The sequence below is a fragment of the Pararge aegeria genome, chromosome 2 (genome assembly GCF_905163445.1).
Source record: "Pararge aegeria chromosome 2, ilParAegt1.1, whole genome shotgun sequence".
In the NCBI taxonomy this organism is placed as follows: domain Eukaryota; kingdom Metazoa; phylum Arthropoda; class Insecta; order Lepidoptera; family Nymphalidae; genus Pararge; species Pararge aegeria.
This window is the reverse complement of record NC_053181.1, coordinates 1,156,301-1,175,375: the sequence shown is the minus strand read 5'-3', so window position 1 is coordinate 1,175,375 and position 19,075 is coordinate 1,156,301. Positions and strand designations below refer to the sequence as shown.

General features: G+C 36.0%; 1 protein-coding gene across 1 annotated transcript in view; it reads right to left on the bottom strand.

Moving 5' to 3' along the window:
• LOC120629644 (nucleolar protein dao-5-like) overlaps positions 1-19,075 on the bottom strand; it is a 182,904-nt gene that overhangs the window by 21,939 nt on the left and 141,890 nt on the right. Inside the window, 3 exon segments of the mRNA XM_039898642.1 lie at positions 14,617-14,755; positions 16,812-16,930; positions 18,663-18,917. Of these exon segments, the coding sequence (XP_039754576.1) occupies positions 14,617-14,755; positions 16,812-16,930; positions 18,663-18,917 (513 nt within the window).

The window sequence follows — 19,075 nt, the reverse complement described above, 5'->3', positions numbered from 1 at the left end:
CAGTGAGATAGCTTATATTTGTTGTTAATATTAATGTTAGTTTGTAATTATTATTACATAATAGCTTCTGCCCACGACAACGTCTGCGAGGACTACATTATTGGGTCTAAAGCTAGGCTTGTTAACAATTTTTAAATTCTGCCACGGGAACTATTTGATAGATTGGTATAGAAAGTCCTTTTCCATAGCATTGGTGACATGCATACAAAATTTCAAAGCTGTCGGCCCGCGGCTTAGCTCGTAAACAATTTTCAATTTTCCCTCGAGAACTACTTAAAGAATTGGAATAAAAGGTAGCCTATGTTCTTTTCCATGTCAAAGGCTACATGCATGCCAAATTTCATCCAAATCCGTTGAGAAGTTTGTGCGTGATTGAGTAACAAACATCCACCCTTTTACATTTATAATATTAGTAGGATAACTTAAAGTCTGAAAGAGACAACGGGTTCCACTTTTGAAATATCCATAAATCGATCTAATAGCAACAACTGGTTATGAAGATAAAATTGAAACCGCTACATACAAGCTGAAAAATAAGAGGGAAAAAGCTACTCTCTACAGATAAGAGACGTATTAGGTATTTAAAGCATGATAATATTAAAAATGTTAATACTCTCTTAAAAACTTTTATGGCGGCAAAGATACAGACAGACAGACAAACATGATGTCAATTCACGAATTCAAATGATACAAAGTTGCTTGGAAACATCCGGTTACGCTTTCTGCTCGCTAAAAGATAAAGAAATGAATGTTTAAATGTATATAATTAATAGTGGAAAAGAGAAACTGATGTGGAGGTGATGGTGGAGTCCCCCCCTCTTAGCCCCCCTCTAGTCACAACGATGATAATAATCTGTAACTAACGTAATTATCACGGTGCTGTATAAGTGATGTCACGGTGACATCACTTTGCAGCACAAGGTCATTGACGACAGTTCATAAAAGAATAGGTGGAGCGCAGCATGACGACTACTGCGATGAAAAGCGGCACAAAAAATCCTTTTCAAGTTTGAAAAGGTGGTATCGAAGAGGAGAATATCCGATCAAATCGGCACCAGTAATTTTTTACTTACTTACTGGTATTGGATAGAAGCAGGCGTCACTTTATGGAATTCCGAAAATTACGAATCACTTGAACGGATTCTCGCCTGGTGGTGAGAGAAGATGCAGTCTAAGATGGATGGTATGGTATATAAGTTCTGCTATACCAATGTCAAAGTCAAAGTTAAAAATATCTTTATTCAAATAGGGCCATAGGTGGCACTTTTGATGCGTACATTACATGAGAATTACACGGAATTGAGATGATGGCGATAACCATATTCGTAAACTTAAACCTAAAGCTACGAGGGATCCAAACAAAGGGATCCTGGTCTAAGAAGAAGCCCACAACAAACTTAGCCGGCTGTTTTTTGTATCACCATCTCACATTGTCATTTAAAATTATTAGAAGAGCAACCTGGTTAGAGCAATCATTCACACCCAAGCTTTTTTATCGATTACGTAGTCCTTTATACTATAATAGGACTTTTCTATAAGCTTACGTTGAATACAAACTTTGAACTTTTTAAGAGACATCTCCAAGATGTCAATGGGTAGTTTATCCTCACCTGTACTGCTAATCGGTTTTTACTTGGCATCGCAGCGTAGCGCTAAATCTCGTGACGGTACTACTTTATCGGTTATCCATACTCGTAAAACACAGCATGCTGAACCAAAGACTTGACATATTTTGATGAGGTTCGTGTGATGAGGTCACCACAGAGGCCGTACACAACACTCCGAGTGTCACACCAAAGAGGATCATTAAAACAAGTGTTTGTTGAACGTGACAACAGTGCGTGTCAATCTGTTGCCGATAATAATTAACGTTGATTATGATCGCTGATTACGTGATCATACCGATTATCAGCTAATAAAATTAATAATAGTATTGTGAGGTTGGTCCACTTCAATGGCGCAGAGGTCTTTGTTTATTTATTTTCTACCGACGATACACTGTATTAAGTTAAAAGCAAAAATAGTAAGAATAAAAGAATTTATATACGATTTTTTATTAGTGTTTTTACTCTCTGACAATCGTGGCCTGAGCGCTTTCTCCAATTAAACTACGGCTCTCCTACCGTCGCGACGATGCCGAAATTAGTATATGCCTTTCACATCAGTCTTATAGCGACTGTAGCGTCATCTAGTAGGAAACGTTGCAGTATCGATCTACTTTTTCAAAGGTCTATTTTACAATGAGACACGTTTGAAACAAGCATGTCAAACAGTGTGTTTTGGCAGAAAGTCGCAGGTTCAAATCCTCTCGGTTCCGAAAATTTTTATATGCATTGTAAAATTCATAAAATTAATATTAAGCAAATGAAAATAATGATATAAATTATAAAAAAAAATCAATTTCAAAAATATTACTCTAAGTATAATTTCGCCTTAAAGCTAAATAAAGTGTCGTGAAAAATGTCAATGTCAAGGTTTTTTAAGTTGTAAAAAACATTAGTCATTCGGTTAAAATAGAATGCCCCGGTTTCAATTCCAGGCAGGGGCAAATTGGGAATTTATAAGTTTTGTTTTTTCTGGTTGGACGCTTTGGCTTGTCTGGTTACCAACCTACGGTCAAATCGTGCCGCCGAGTGTTGTGAAGGTTGCTACCATGTTAGACTGCATTATCAGTTACCAGTCATTAAAAGTGGAATAAAAAAGAAAAAAAAAAAGTATTTTTGAAATCTGGTTTTTAATGAAGTGAGATAGTGGCCTTTAGCTTTTATCCCCATCATTATAATTACAACCCATTACCGGCTATACCCGTAGTCCTCCACACTGGCCCAGTGCAGATTGTTGGCAGTGTCGTGCATGGGGAGTACGCACAGGGTATGCAGATGATATAAAATGAATAAAATCTCAAGTACGTTATAAAAAACTTAAGGATAGGTCTGGAGATTTTCTTAATTTTATATCATCTGCATACCCTGTGCATACCCTCTATGGTCACCACTGATTGTTGGACTCCACACACCTTTGAGAACATTATGATGGACTCTCAGGCATGCAGGTTTCCTCGCGATGATTACCTTCACCGTTGAAGCAAGTGATATTTGAATTACTTTAAACGCACATAACATAGATAAGTTTTAGTTGTATGCTGGGATATGAACTCTGCTCCCGAAATTGAAGTCAAACTCCTAGCCACTGGGCTATCACAGCTTCAGCTTTTAAACATATACAAAATGCTTGTAAAACGAACACAACTCATGATGTTTTTCACTGACAACGACAGCTATCGTCAGTTCCGGCTTGCTACAGCGTCACGGGCAATAAAGATTGATCCGACGGTCGTATAAAGCCTCCACAAAACACCGGCGTATCGCTAATTAGTGTTTTTAAGCGAATTAGCCCGAGTATTTACTTCACATTCCGTTGCACCATAACATGGTAGTTTAATAAAACGATTAAGTATAGACGTTTTTCACCCCCAACGCCAAAACGACGGTATGTTATAAGTTTGACGTGTATGTGTGTGTGTTTGTATGTGGCGTCATGGCGGAACGGATTAACCGATTTTAATAAAATAAAAATTAAAGGTTAATTAATTGGGGGTGCTTTTAGCTATGTTTGCTGAAAATCGGTCCAAGAAGGCAGTCACAAAATAGTGCCATTTTTTCACTACTTTATATAAAGATGTTACTTACTGACTGATAGATTCTAATACATTGCTTAGTATAATTTCACAGTCGGCTTCGCTCGGCGGCCCGCGGAAGCCGATGTTTCCTCGAGATAGTAATTATATGATTTAAGTAACCAATTTTTTACCTACTCATGAGTTATTCTGCATTATTTGGGTTCCGTACCTCAAAATATTTGCAAGTACCTACCTGTAGTTTGTATACCTAAGATTCTTACACTCCTTATTTGGGACTGAAATTCTTGTAATGTCAGAGTAAAATAGATTTGGGGCCCATTTCGTTTTTTTGGTAGACCATGCATATGACCCACCTGACTGCTGATATGCGTTTAAAGTAATTAAAATATCACTTGCTTCAATGGTAAAGGAAAACATCGTGAGGAAACCTGCATGCCTGAGAGTTCTACATAATGTTCTCAAAGGCGTGTGGAGTCCAACAATCAGTGGCGTCCATAGAGGGTATGCACAGGGTATGCACAGGGTATGCAGATGATATAAAATTAAGAAAATCTCCAGACCGAGTTATAAATACTTAAGGGTAGGTTTTTTATAACTCTTACAATGATGAGAACATTATGTAGAACTCACAACTCACTACACCTTTGAGAACATTATGTAGAACTCTCAGGCATGCAGGTTTCCTCACGATGTTTTCCTTTACCATTGAAGCAAGTGATCCGCACGGGGCCAGCGTATTGGACTACGGTCTTAACCCGTTCTCATTGTAGGTAGGGAGTAGGGAGAGCCGCGCTGTAGTGGGCCGGTGATGGGTTGATATGATGAAGATGATCATGACGATATAAAATGATTAGCCTAACTCCGAAAAGATTCCGAAGACAAGACGAGCCCTTTAGGTAAGTCGAGGCTCTGACGTTAGGCTCCGCAGCTATTATGTTTATAGCGCGTCAAAAATGCTAGAGGGAAGCTAATAGATCGGGATATATAGAAATCGCTAGTAGATAGAGAGATCTCTCCTAACCGAGAGATTCATTTGGTCGCCTTTTGCATTCTACTTCCATCTTTGTATTTCTTATCTTCATTTATTTTGCTTACCTCAATTCCTAATTTAAATAAATAGTGTTTTACAAATAAAGAGTTAAATAAATAATAATAATAATAACAATAATAATAGCAAGCTAACTTAGAAACAAACGACATATTTTTTACATTAAATTACGTATGACGTAATCTATATAACAACATCGTAATGGGATTCTAACCTACCTAACTTTAGGATCAGAAAAACATAAGGAAAACAGATTGCATGTGATCTATGGTTATTATAAACAAACACCATAATATGTATACCTACTAATAACTAGAGGAAAGATTTTTTTCTGTTTGTCGTTTTGTACCGAATAGTCTCCGAGAGTGCCTACGATTTTAGGCGTTTCTTTACCAATTTACCAAAGGATAGCCAAACTATCACGAAGTACGAGTAACAGCTATAATTTATTTTCAAAAAAGTTGAAGATAAGAAAATTGCTACGATTATTATTCAAATAAATTGCCACAACTATTATGTTAGGTATATTTATAGTAGTAAAATAAATTATAATGCATTCCAGTCGAATATTTAATTCTACTACACTGTAAAAAACAGTTTATTTTAGATATACATTTTGAAAAAGTCCTTTTCAAAAACTATATCCGATTTTCCTTGTCGAACTTGTTGAAATGCCTAACATCTTCCAAATAAACGGTTCCTACGGGATACTTTAAAAACAAAACGCGAACGAAGTCGCGAGCAACAGCTTGTGTATTTTGTGTAAAAACATCCTCGTAGTCGTCAGAGCAGCTAAGTATTTATTATAAATGCGCGATGTAAACAAACATTGAATGTCACCATCACGTAGTAATTTACATTCAGAAACAGTAGTCAGTATCTAATATAATAATTTTATAACTTTATGGCGTAATCACGCGCTTTTTCCTCGTGCATAAATAAGCATCGGTTACCAGCTGACACAAATACCTAAATATCTATTTGACATAGCAAAAATCCTTTCTATGTGATAAGCAAGGTGTAGAGTGCTAGATTAATTTTCCTTCTGATTGGAGACCAGGGTAGGATTATTGAACAACATCAAGAAGAGGAAATGAAATGTTATTGTTTACCATAGCGGATAAGGAGGACCTTATAATTTTAATGAGTTTACAAAAAGTCCGGAACGATAGCACCCGGATGACCAGATACAAAAATTTCAATAACACACATAATGTGGAAAAAAAAAAGAATTGACAGCTTTTCTTTATAATTTCAGGTAAACGCGCATAATATTAAAACATTATATGTAAAACTACTGTAACTTCGATATGTCATAATACTAGTATACCTAATACCTTATTCTTTTTACGCATAGGTTAAAAGTTGGAGTTTAAAAAAAGCGCCAGTGGTGACTTTAAAATTGCACTGACAACGTAATTCTTATGATATTTTCGTTCTCTACCGGACTTCGACTTAACTTTCTGGGGGCCGAGTTCGAATCCCGGCTCGCACCTTTAACTTTTCTAATTTATGTGTGTTTTTAAGCAATTCAAATATCACTTGCTTCAACGGTGAATGAAAACGTCGTGAGGAATTTGCATTTGCATTTATGGAGAACTCTCAGGAGTTCTCCATAATGTTCTTAAAGGTATGTGAAGTCCACTAATCCGCACAAGGCCAGCATGGTGGACAACGGACTTAACCCCTTCTCATTATGAGAAAAGACGCGTGCTACGTAGCAGGCCGGTAATGAGTTTATATGATGATGATTACTTACGGTTAAAAAAATTGGCGTTTTTTATCTAAACTTGGAAAACGTCCCATTTCTATACCACGGGTGGTAAAATATACAAAAAGAGAAGTTATAACAGCCAATAGTCTCGTCTCATACTTTACTATTTGGTTTTATAATGTTGTTTTTTCATTTGTACCATGCTCTGTTTTAGATTATTGAGCATACAGCCTATTCACTCATATTTTCTTAATTTTGTTTCGTTTCGTTTGCGAATTAAAAGTAGGCCGATAATATAGGCACATAGACAAACTTAATGGTTTAATTTATGATTTAATAAATATTATAGTTATTAACCCATTTCAAGTTTTAAGCTAAAATCAAAATAATTAATGACATTAAAATTAAAGAAAAATATCGAAATATGGATTAACATCGTCACAGCATGAGAGAAACATTCACATCTGATTGAGAAACTTTGCTTTCTGAAAATATTTAATTCGATTTCTTTTGAAATACTATTTTTACTGATTAATTGATACATGATCGTGTACTCCCCGTTTTAAACTTTTTTAATGACTAATAATGTTATAATGCGCCAGTGACGTTCGTTCAGAAAAAGGGGCCACCGTAACACAGACACGCGCCGCGCCGTAGAGGTTTCGTGCCTGAAAAGTCCGGAGACTAAACACGACCTACTGTTAAGACCGTTAAAATGAAGAAAAATAAGCAATAACAATTACGTATGTATTTTAAAGTATAGTAGTAGCAGAAGCTAAATACTACTACAATAATATATTAACTTCAACAATAAGTTGGGGTATATTTTTTTTTTGATTACGCATACCAGCTGGACACCTTATAGCATTATTATTTTAAAATAATAACAAAATTCAAACGAGATTATATTTCCTCATTCTAAACACAAAATAAAATTACAACAATTAAAAAAATACATACCTTATGCTAAAAAGCGAACGTTAATATCCCAGAAGTGATTAATATCGACGCATGCGATTTATCGGCAACAATAAAAACTAATGCGAAATACGCGTGAAGCGGACAGGTGCGCGCACGTCTCAATGGCGCAAGTTTCATACTGACACGCTGAGAACGCGGCGGCGATTTCTCGCTCTGTTTTAGACCTAAATTTGTTGTTGTTGTTTTGAACTGTGCTTGTATACCTATTTTACGATTTTTGTTTCCAAAATTTCATTATAATGTCAACAAAATGAAGCAATGTTAAACAATAGGTATTAAACAGCTCTTATTGCTAACGCGATTATTGCGTAGTCGGAAGCAGTGCTAACCTAGTGGGTAGGAATTCAACTTCACTTTGGGGGGGCCCGGCCGAGTTCGTATGTACGCACCTCTAACTTTTCTAAGTTTTGTGCGTTTAAAGCAATTAAAATATCACTTGCTTCAACGGTGAAGGAAAAAATCGTGAGGAAATCTGCGTGCCTGTGAGTTCTCCATAATGTTCTCAAGGATGTGAGGAGTCCACCAAGCCGCACTGTATAATCATAAACTATGATCAGAAACCTCCATAGTAATCCTAAATTCGTAACTATAAATGTTAAAATATGTTTGTTGTTGTAAAAATGTTAAAGTATGAAGGGTTACATAGACTGCGTTTCATCCCAGGACGAAAGTCGCGGGCAACAGTTAGTAATATTATAAATTTGTGAAGTTTAAATCAACCGCTGCTCCGATCTTGATGAAATTCGTCATAAATGTAACTAGCATCCGGAAGTGGACTTAGGATAATATTTATCCCAGAAAAGCTGCCGGTCAAAGTTACTTCCCGGATTAAAAAAAAATTGTTTTAGTTACCGCACTTATCTTGATAAAAATAAAAAGTTCCTGTGGGATTCTTAAAAACCCAAAATAAACAAAAACTAAGTTGCATACAAAAGCTAGTAGGTGAGTCGATAAAATCCAAATAATTAAGAAATATGTAACGTGCATATTAAAACAATTGAACTAAAATTAGGAATTTAAGGAGATATGCATCGCATGCTTAGTTGAAGGCATGAGGAAACTGTTCATAACACGGTTCTGACCAGAATACTAAACACAGATCACGTTTACGTGCTTTACGGTCATTTACGTAGTAATACCTATTTAGTTTATGTAGTATTAGTGTATTTTGTGTTAGAATGCCGAATTATTGTATAACTAGCTTTTCAACGAAAATAAAATTATGATCGGTTGAGTAGTTAAGGCAGCATAAGCTTTATAAAAACAAACAAACTTACATTCGCATTTATAATATTAGCTTGGAACTTAAGAAGTGCTCGAAGCGAAAGTCCTAGTATTTTTCTAATCAAAACAACCTTTATTATAAGATTAACTTTTCCTTTAGAATGTATTTTATAATATTGAAGTATCGTGGCGTCGCGACGCGCTATTCCGGGATGGGAGCTTACGGTCATAAGTAAGGTTCATAGAATGGTCATTTCGTTACGTACCGTAGTTATCGCGTATGAAACCGCAGTGAACAGCATGCATAGGCACAACAAAAAAAGATAAATAAGGTTTAATAATTGCTCTTACTAGGCACTTGTTGTAATTAATTCTTCAGATGGATATAAAAAAGAAAGTTGGCCGTCACGGGAAGCCCGTCTAATGTTAAACATCAAAGTTATAGTAGGTTTTACGCTAATTAGTAAAATAAATATTGAGTCACATCATATAATAATAATAGTTCATTAAAAAAATACGCTTCTATTACACTTTTAAAAGTTGTAAAAATAATTCAATTGACTTGTTTTAGCTACGATATAACTTATGCTTTTAAAACTTGCCACAACTGGAAAATGCTTGTGCGATGTTTTCCAGTGTCTGGGTATATATACTTATATATATACTTAAATACTTATTATATATATATATATATAATTCATATATTATACATTATTTGTTTTACTGGAAGAGATTGCTACTAAGCGATAAGGCCACCTTTTGTATCGTACTTTTTAAGTTTCCTCTTATTGTGTCCACTGTTATTTTTTTATTTTTATGGTGTACGAATAAAGTGTTTAAATAAAAATACTTTTGAACGATACATTGTGGATGATGGATAGGTACACAGCAGAAGAAAAGTGTGTTCTTTGGAAAGTTTGTAAAAATAAATAATCTGTATATTATTTAATCATTCAGCCCTCATTTATCAATTTTTTTTTCATTCATTATATGAAACTGAAAAAAGAAATACTAGTCATGTGAATCCCCCGAATCGCAACGCACCAATGTTCATATGTAGTAGGTACATAACGTGCCTAGTCTTTGAAGTAGCCGACGCTGGTTTTGGCATGAGCTAATGGTCATTTTCAAGTGTCAAGTGATTTAATTTGGAAAGCTAGAATTAGCTTGCTGGTAAATAAGAAATAAATTATGGAGCCATCTCTGTGTTTGGCCTTCAATTTCAGATTTCGTTCAGGTATTGAGGGTGGAGTAGGCCTGACGTAACGCGAGGTCAAGTCAAGACTAAATACACACTCGTGATTTGGTCTGACATGTTCGGCAGTCGAGGAGTAGTCCGGCAGAATACTAATGACCTATAGACGACTTGTTTACCATCATCATTATTCTAAACCTATCCATGTCCCACTGCTGGGCAAGCCACCTTTCTCCTAGGAAAGAGGGCCCATATCTCCGTTAAATTTGCACTGATTTTAATAATCCATCAGGCTGAAATTTGGCAGAGATACCTCAGATATAGTCTGGAATAGCTCATAGGCTTCTTTTTATGCTGGAAAAGCAAACAGCTTCTACAGGAAAGCATCGCTGTTTTTTCCGCATTCGTCTTTCAAAATCCGCGCAATGGAGTTTTAGATTGACGTGGTTTTTTGGAATGGCATAGTTGAAATATTATAAAGCTTTTAAATTTTGTTTGGATGAACGCGCTAATCTCGGAAAATGCTGTTCCGTTTTTTTTTTTTTGGATTGTTTGTAACAATTATGGCTATATAACATGACGCTACGACCAATGGCTACTATCATTAATGAGAAATGTTGCAAAAACTGCAAAAAATATCCTTTTTGAGAGATTTTGATGCATGCGATGCGTGAACGATAAACGTAAGCATATCGGAATTGTCGGAATTGTTGTTTCTTTAAAGTTCTATAAAACAGTCCGCGACAACATACGACTATTTTTTGAAGTCGACTCATTCGCCGACGAAGTCGCGCGGGTTTGCTAGTGTATAATAATGTGGTCGGATGATTTCCGGATGGACGTATTTCCGTTGCGTCACCTGAAAATCAGCGCTGTATGCTTTTATTGTATGGCGCATGCAGCCGCCTCGTACGACACCTGCGGTAAGAGGAGGGGTGATGACAACTGTATTCCCATATGCCACACGGCATTAGGTTTTTTTTATATAATAGCGGGAAAGCGAGCGAGTGGGTCACCTGATGTTAAGTGATCACCGCCGCCCATAAACACCTGCAACACCAAAGGAGCCACCGACGCGTTGCTGGCTTTTAAGGAGTTTGTTTATCCGCCCCTTGAATTTGTTGTTGATGCTAAACACATATTTTTCCAAACACTCCAACTTTGAAACGACTTCCGTGTAACTAGAATCGTCTTAATTACATCGTAACTACAAGATGACATAAATCTTAATGTTTATAACTCAAAAACTAAACAAAAACCATCCGGAAGGCGGTCTGCTAATTGTATTCAGCGTGGGAACCACCTGAGGTGAGACTTGGGGTAAAAAAATGATGGTTTTGTAACAGATATACAATTATGAGCGTTGTGTCATACACTCTTCATAATATTATGGATTGCGTTTTGAAAGTAACAACACCCATTAATACATACAACTTGTCTGTTTGTTATGCAAAGTAAAAAGGTGTTTTTATAACGCTTAATCTGTCTTAGTTCAGTGTCTGTCTTTTGTCATCCTTTTCAAAAGGGCGGGAAGGGAGATATTTTGTATTTTTTTTATTCTACTAGGTTAGGCCTTGTCTGCAATCTCACCTGGTGGTAAGTGATGATGTAGTCTAAGATGGTAACAGGCTAACCTGTTAGTAGTGGTATGGCTGTTACATTAAAACTTATACCCCTACCACACTGCTGAACACCTCTGTTCAGCAGTGTGGTAGGGGTATAAGTTTATAAGTTTATAGTATAGCGAAGAGAGATGTTTACCCCTCGGTAAACATCTCTCTTCACTACCGGGGTTTTCAAGCCGAGTTCGAACCTCTAACTTTCTAAGTTATGTACGTTTTAAGGAATTTAAAATATCACAACGGTGATAGAAAACATCACCAGGAAACTTGCATTCCTGGGAGTTCTCCATAATATTCTCGAAGGCGTGTGAAGCCCACCAATCCGCACTGGGCCAGCGTGGTGGACTACGGCCTAGACCCTTAAGATAAGTTTAGGTTATTGATTTGTACCTATTATATTGACAGAATTGTCTACTGTTCCTCGGGTGAATCAATAATAAATACCTTTTGGTTTTCAGTGGGGTTTTCTAATATAATCGCGGAAGCAAATGAATATTTCAGCACGTCGGTAGCGTGGTAACTACCCTCGGCCGAAGCCACCCACCGAAGAAAATCGCTTGATTATGGGATTTAAAAAGAGTTCTGTAGTCAGTTTCTGAATGCTCTGCATCATCTAAATCTATATGAAATGTGGAATAAAGTTTGGAAAAAAAATTATATTGCAAATATTAAAATTTTGACGGCAAATTGGCGCAGTAACCTGCATTCCGAGTCCAAGGCTTTGGGTTCGATTCCCACGTCTGAAAATGCTTGTGTAATATTTTTTTTTTTTAGTGTCTGGGTGTATATCTATGTACAAGTATTTATGTACTTATTCATCAGTCATCTTAGCACCCATAACACAAGCTACGCTTCGCTTACTTTAAGGCTAGATGGCGAAGTGTGTATGTCCGTAGTATATTTATTTTTATTTATTTTTATGATTGAGTTAAGCCCGAACATACGAGTACCTACATTAAAACAAAAGATCCGAATTGATAACCTCCGTTCCTGCTTTAAGTTGGTTATAAAACCAACTACCTTTAAACTGTTTAATAGTATTCCTTGAAGTACGAATACTTTCATGTCTTTAAGTATTTACTAGCTTCTGCCCGCGACTTTTTAGAATTGGTTCTAGGGCTTCGCTCGTTAACAATCTTACCACGGGGACTTTTTGAGAGATCAGTATAGAAAGTACATGTCCTTTTCCCTAGCATAGGTGACATGCATTCCAAATTTCAAAGCTGTCTACCCGCGGCTTAGCTCGTAAGCCATTTTCTATTTTCCCTCGGGAACCACTTAAGGAATCAGAATAAAAGGTAGCCTATGTTCTTTTCCACGTCAAAGGCTACGTGCATGCCAAGGAGAAAATTCGCGCGTCTCAGTTATGTGTGTAGGTAAGGTGATTATATATTTCAATTTCAATTTTAATTTATTTGCTCATACAGGTATATTTGTTACAGAAAAAAATATGAAGATCTTAACTGTACCACGCCAAATTGGCATGCAAATTGTTATCAGGGTATTATTTATATTTTAAGGGGAAATAGTATAAGAACTAAGAACTAAAGCGTATTGTTTAAGTTTTAATAATTAACCTTTTTTGTGCTTAGCTTCATGTCATCTACGTGTGACAAAACCGAGTGCATTGGTTGAAGATATTGATAACGTAATCGGATTACGTGGCGTAATAATGCACGAACTTAGGTAATTCTTTATAAGAGGATCACAATCTCACGCATCGTCATTCTTTGACTAGTAATAGTTACTAATGATGCTTTGAGTACATAAAAAGTGTGTCACCTCACGCATAGAACAGAAGGATACACGGTTTCCATTCACACCATCGTACGATAATGATTCACAAAGCCCACCATCCCGCATTGAAGCAGTTTGGTATATTCCTCTTCATCTTGTAGCTACGATGTATTTAAGACTATTTGAGATACAAGGAAGCAAAAGAACGTAAAAAAGCAATTTTTGGAATTTTATCTATTTGTTTATAGATCTGTTGGTTTGTGCGCGCATCACGCAAAAATTTACGTATTTGAGTGCAATTTAGTATATTTATAGCTGATTATTCGGATTAAAATAATTTTTATAAATTTTATTAGTGTTTCTATCTACACTTGGAGGAATTATCAATTTTATAAATTTAAAATGCATATAAAAATTTTCAGAAGCGACAGGATTTGAACCTGCGATCTCTGGCAATCGCAGCCTGAGCGCTTTCTCCAATTAAGTTACGACTCTCCTACTATCGATGCCGAAATTAGTATATGCCTTTCACATCGGTCTTATAGCGACTGTAGCGCCATCTAGTAGGAAACGTTGCAGTTTGGATCTACTTTTTCAAAGGTCCATATTATAAAAGTTTTTGTCGATTTTAGTCCATAGCTCAGCAATTCCTTAACCTTTTTTGATTTTAACTTTCACTGGGAAGGTTTTATTATTAGTTGGATTATGCTTTGTTAAGATCCGGTCAATATTGTTGGAGATATAGGACTGAGCCCCTCGGAGAGCAAACCCCTCACATAAGACCTAAGATTTAACGAGAGATTTTGATTGCCTAGCGCGCTTGACTAAAATTTACTTATGTATTATTTCCATTGTTATTAAAGATCCGATAAGTATTTTATGCCTTATACTAAGTAGATTATAAAGTTGTATCGTTATCTTTAACTCTAATCTGGAAATTATTTTTAAAAAACATTAATATTAGGCTTATAATTTGCGTGATATAATGATTGGTATTTTTTAATTTCGTTATATTTGTTATTTGTGTATATTATACTACCTCTTCTTGTGTACCTACAACCTAACCCTATAGTCTTAAGTTATATTTTTTTCCCTCCATTGGGTTGCCTGTCAGAGATCGCTTGTAACGATAAGGCCACCCAATGTACCTTTGTGTTATATTAAGTGTTTTTTGTTTATAACTTCAATTTCAAATGTTAATCCGAATAAAAAAATCTGCGCTTGGTACGCTATATTGAGGTAATCGTAGATAAATAATACGCAGCGATCCATAGTTGACGCGGGTGAATCCGCAGGGCTCAGCCAGTTACTACTATAAAATAAAATACTATAAACTATAAAATAGGGACAATGCCAATTGCCAAGGGCACGCTGACAACAGTTTTTGTACACTCTTCCTGCGCAGTACGTACGTTCTTCTCGCGTGTGATTTGGTACTGACGAGCTGGTACTTACCGTGGCTGGCTCCACCCGCGCCGGCACCGCCCGCGCTACGTCCGGCGACGCAGAGCGCTCTCACTCCCGCATCTCGCCCGCCAGCGCCGCCGCTCGCGCCGCCCGCGCCGCTACCTCCAGACAACCACTGGACTTGCTCCTGGACCAAGCACAAAATTCTAATTCAATTCATATTCAAATCTTTATTTGTGTGATTGCAGGTAAACAAATTTGATATATTGACTTATAACAAGTTCCGTGCTACAATCTGCCATTATATGGCGTGCAAATTGTAACAACACCTTAATTATAAATTTTTTTTTCCACTTTATACAAAATGTCAGAAAATTAGGGTGTCAAAAGTGTGAAATTAAATAACAATGGCAACTTAAAATTAAATAATATAAAGTAAACCAAAATATAAACCTAGAAACACAATAATATAAACCTTTAGTTTTAGATATTCGTCTACTGAATAAAACTGACGAAGTATAAGCCATTTAATAATTTGTATCTTAAATATAGGTATGTCAATTAAAGTATTTGGTAATTTGTTATAAATTGTTATTGCCATACAATAAACATTTCTTTTATATAAAGTGAGGTTTATTTTGGGTCATACTAATTTATTACCACGCCTACAATCCTTCGCCTGCTGTTCTTTTTTAGTGCTAAAGTAATGTCCATACTTTTTTACAAATAGGCACATTCTAAATTCTAAATTCATTTATTTCAAGTAGGCCTAATATTAGCACTTTTGAAACGACAAGTATGTATGTTTGTAGTGGCTCTACCACCAGGAAGGCAGATTGTACCGAGAAGAAGCCCGCAAGAAACTCAGCAGTTGCTCTTTTCTAACATCATCCAAAATTATAATGCAATTTAACAATTTTTGTTCTATCCTGTGTGAGATGAAACCTGAGAGGGTTCCTTCCAAGCAACCTCGTCATTAAGAAATTTATCAATAGTACAGTAACCTAGATGTATTAAATCTGTTTTTGTACATTATTTAAACTTATGTAACGGTAAAACTAATATTACCTTTGGTATCATATTATAAAAGCATAAACTCAGCACCATAAAGGTTTTCTGCACTTTTCTAAGACTAAATTAATATCACATATTTATGTTCGATTCTAATAAATCGATTACACCCAACCACTTTTTTTTATAAGGACTAATGTTTTGTTTTACAAAAGTTACGTGTCAAACATGTGTGCGTCTAATTTCCCAATCATGTGCTGGGAAATTGGTTATTGGTTATTGTGGTCTTCTGCAATGTTCTGATATGCTGATATCAGTAATTTAAGTCCGTTTCTAGTAAGTCGATTGTTTATATCCACTTTTTTATTTATATAGATTACGCGAAACTAAATAACAGTTTACGGTGACTTGATGTTAAACTGAAGCGCATAGTCATGATAATATTGGATATACACAGGCGTTACTGGGCGGAATTCTATGTTATTAATTGTAACAATTATTTATTGTAAATTCTTATTGTATAATCTCTCTCTTATTGTAAAATCTGCTGGGGATGTTCTGGTGTCGGAGCGAAATGTGCATAGAGCATTGCCGAAAGGGAACATTCTCCTGCTTTTCGCGGAGTATAGCAAATTAAGCTTAATTTTCATAATACATTATTATTTTGATTTGATGATGAAATGAAGAAAATCTTCAGTACGAGTTATGAATACTTAGGAGTAGAATTTTTATACCTCTTACAATGCTTAATTTTTTAATAAGCAGTACTGGGGACTTTTTTCATTTTATATTATACACCCGGTTAGTGCATTCTTTGTGCAAACCCTGTATGCACGCCACGGTTATCTTGTCAACCTGTGGACGTCCACTGTACTATACGTTATTTTTTATACTATTACAATGACCATGCGCTTGTCCTGGATCAAGTGTCCTCGGGGCCACGGATGGCCGGAGTGGGGTTTCTGGCCTCTATCTTGTGGTCCCGGGAAGACGGTGGCTTGATGGCTCAGGCTGCCGTGCCTCAGAGACAATAGAGCGTTGGGGGACCCTTTTCTCACGTAAGAGCCAAAAAAGGTGCGTTCTGAGGAGCTCCCGGAGCCTCGCTAATATGTGCTGAGGACGGCCACCAAGGTGGTTTTATTGGGTTGGAATCCCAAATAACCTGATTTGTCGTAGTATATTTATATATTATTCTAATATTGACTATTGTTGGAATGCGAAGGTTCACATACCTTATAGGTCGGTCCGTGGACATAACGGAGAGTGGCTGGTCGGGGGCTGGGGGTAGGTACATCACGTGTCCGCCCCAGTTCACGTACGAGCTCCGCCATCTTTTGCCTTCTTCTTTAGCCTGGGAACCACATTCATCTTTAATCATCTATATTAATTTTACCATCGGGTATTTGATATTTCTCAAATGTACTTCTTTTTCTTCTTTTTTTATCTCTTTTAAAGAGCTGAGTCACCAAAGTGACTATGCAGCTCTTGTGGGTCTACAATCTAGCAAAACTAGCTTATTCTACGTCTACCTAAATTAATCTTAAATCTATTATCTAAATATTTTGCGGCCTCAGATTAGGGGTTTGACAAACTTATGTTAACATCGGCAAACATTTTATTCTTAACCTCGCTACGGACACATTCCATCAGAATGTGATAATCCTCCCAATTGACCAGAAATCTTCCCCAACACCGCAGTCTGGACAATTGGGAGGAGTCTTTCTGAGCATAAACGAGAATCTGTTCAGTGGAATGTGTCCGGAGTGAAGACGAAAAGCTATGATAATATCTTGCCTACTCAATTCGCGGCCCTCTATCCAAGGAAAACCGCAGGGCTGTAGCTGAATCGTTCTGTACCAAACACCTTTTTCCTTCGATCTTTCGTCGAAATATTCGTTCCACGGTTCTTTAGACTGTTTTCACAAATGTAATGCGAAAAAATGTACATAGAGCGAATAAATTCATAATATACACCATACATTCAACCTAACGGTGGTACAATCACTACAAACAGACAGACTTGACGTTTCAAAAGTGCTTATATTAGGCCTACTTGAAATAAATAAATTTTGAATTTTGAATTTTTTTTTGAATTTTAACCTAAATAACATTGTTAGTATACTTTCTAAATACCGAATGTACGTACACATTATCTAATTTTATACGCAGAAAAGAAAACCCAATTCAAAGACAATAATCAGCAGAATTTTTTAAATCTGGATATTTGAGATTTCTTTGTTTGGATGGAGTAAGTAGGCATTATTTGCGAAATTAAACGAAATACAATAAACATTAAGCTTACTACACTAATATAATATTAGTATATGTAAAAGAGGAAAGATTTTTTGTTTGTTTGTTTCTTTGCACCCAACAGGGTCCGAAAGTAGGTACTGGACAGATTTTATCCCTTTCTTCACCAAAAGAAAGCTAAACTTTTACGAAGTAACATGGTAATGTAACCCAAAGTAGTAAAATGTCGAACGTTGATACATAAAAAATATGTATTACATAATTAAAGTCAGTTGTCATATGACATTGCAACGTACCGCATGTCGTCTGTTAATTAAACCTTAATTTATACTTTTAAACGTTTATAAGCTTTATATTAACATACTAATAATTAACTGTAAATAATTTATAAGAATGACTTTTTACATTTTAATGCATGCTGTGATAAACTGTAAATAGTTGAACATTTACTATGTGACTCATTACAAAAAAAGAGTAAGTTTTAATGTATCTACTGTTGGTTGTCCATTATAAATTAATAAATAAAGTCAATACACCTCGAATACACCTCCTATTAACTACAAAAAGTCCATGAGGGAATACTTATATGTTACTATTATAATAAGTCGCAAAAGCACCTCTTTTGTGCTAGTATTTTATTAGATCGCCGGTAGAAATATGTGTCGGTTATATTAGAATTGTAGTATTAATTCTTATTCAAAGACATTGTCGTATCGTACAGTTTATATAGCGGCAAAATACTTTTTAATTTATTCCAATTGATTCAATTTTCATATATCTACCTACACAGCTAAGTAATTGTGAAAGCAAATTAAGCTTGATGTTAATTTTACCTTATCTGAACATATAGCAGGTTCCGCCTTTACAACCTCATCAGAAACCTTAGTCCTCAATTGCTGATGGTACAGCAAAGGATTGCTTAATGAATTGGGAGCTGATTTTGTCAGAAACCAATTTTGTTCCGGTTCTTCCAACATCGGCTCGTGTTCTAAATCGAATCTTCTAGAACCCAACGCAGCTCCCAATGCTCCTGATACTGATTTCCGAAGCTTCTGGAGGCTGTTGAATCCTTGCTGGAGTTGTTTGCCCTGGAAGCATTCGTAGAAGCACGACATTCCTTTAAACTAAGAAGACAATGAAATGTTCTTTTTAATGGACCGATGAGGAATAAGGATAAAATGAAAACAAAATCTTTACATTGCAAAGAAGATAAGTAGAATTAGATTAGGAATATAAGAAATAATGG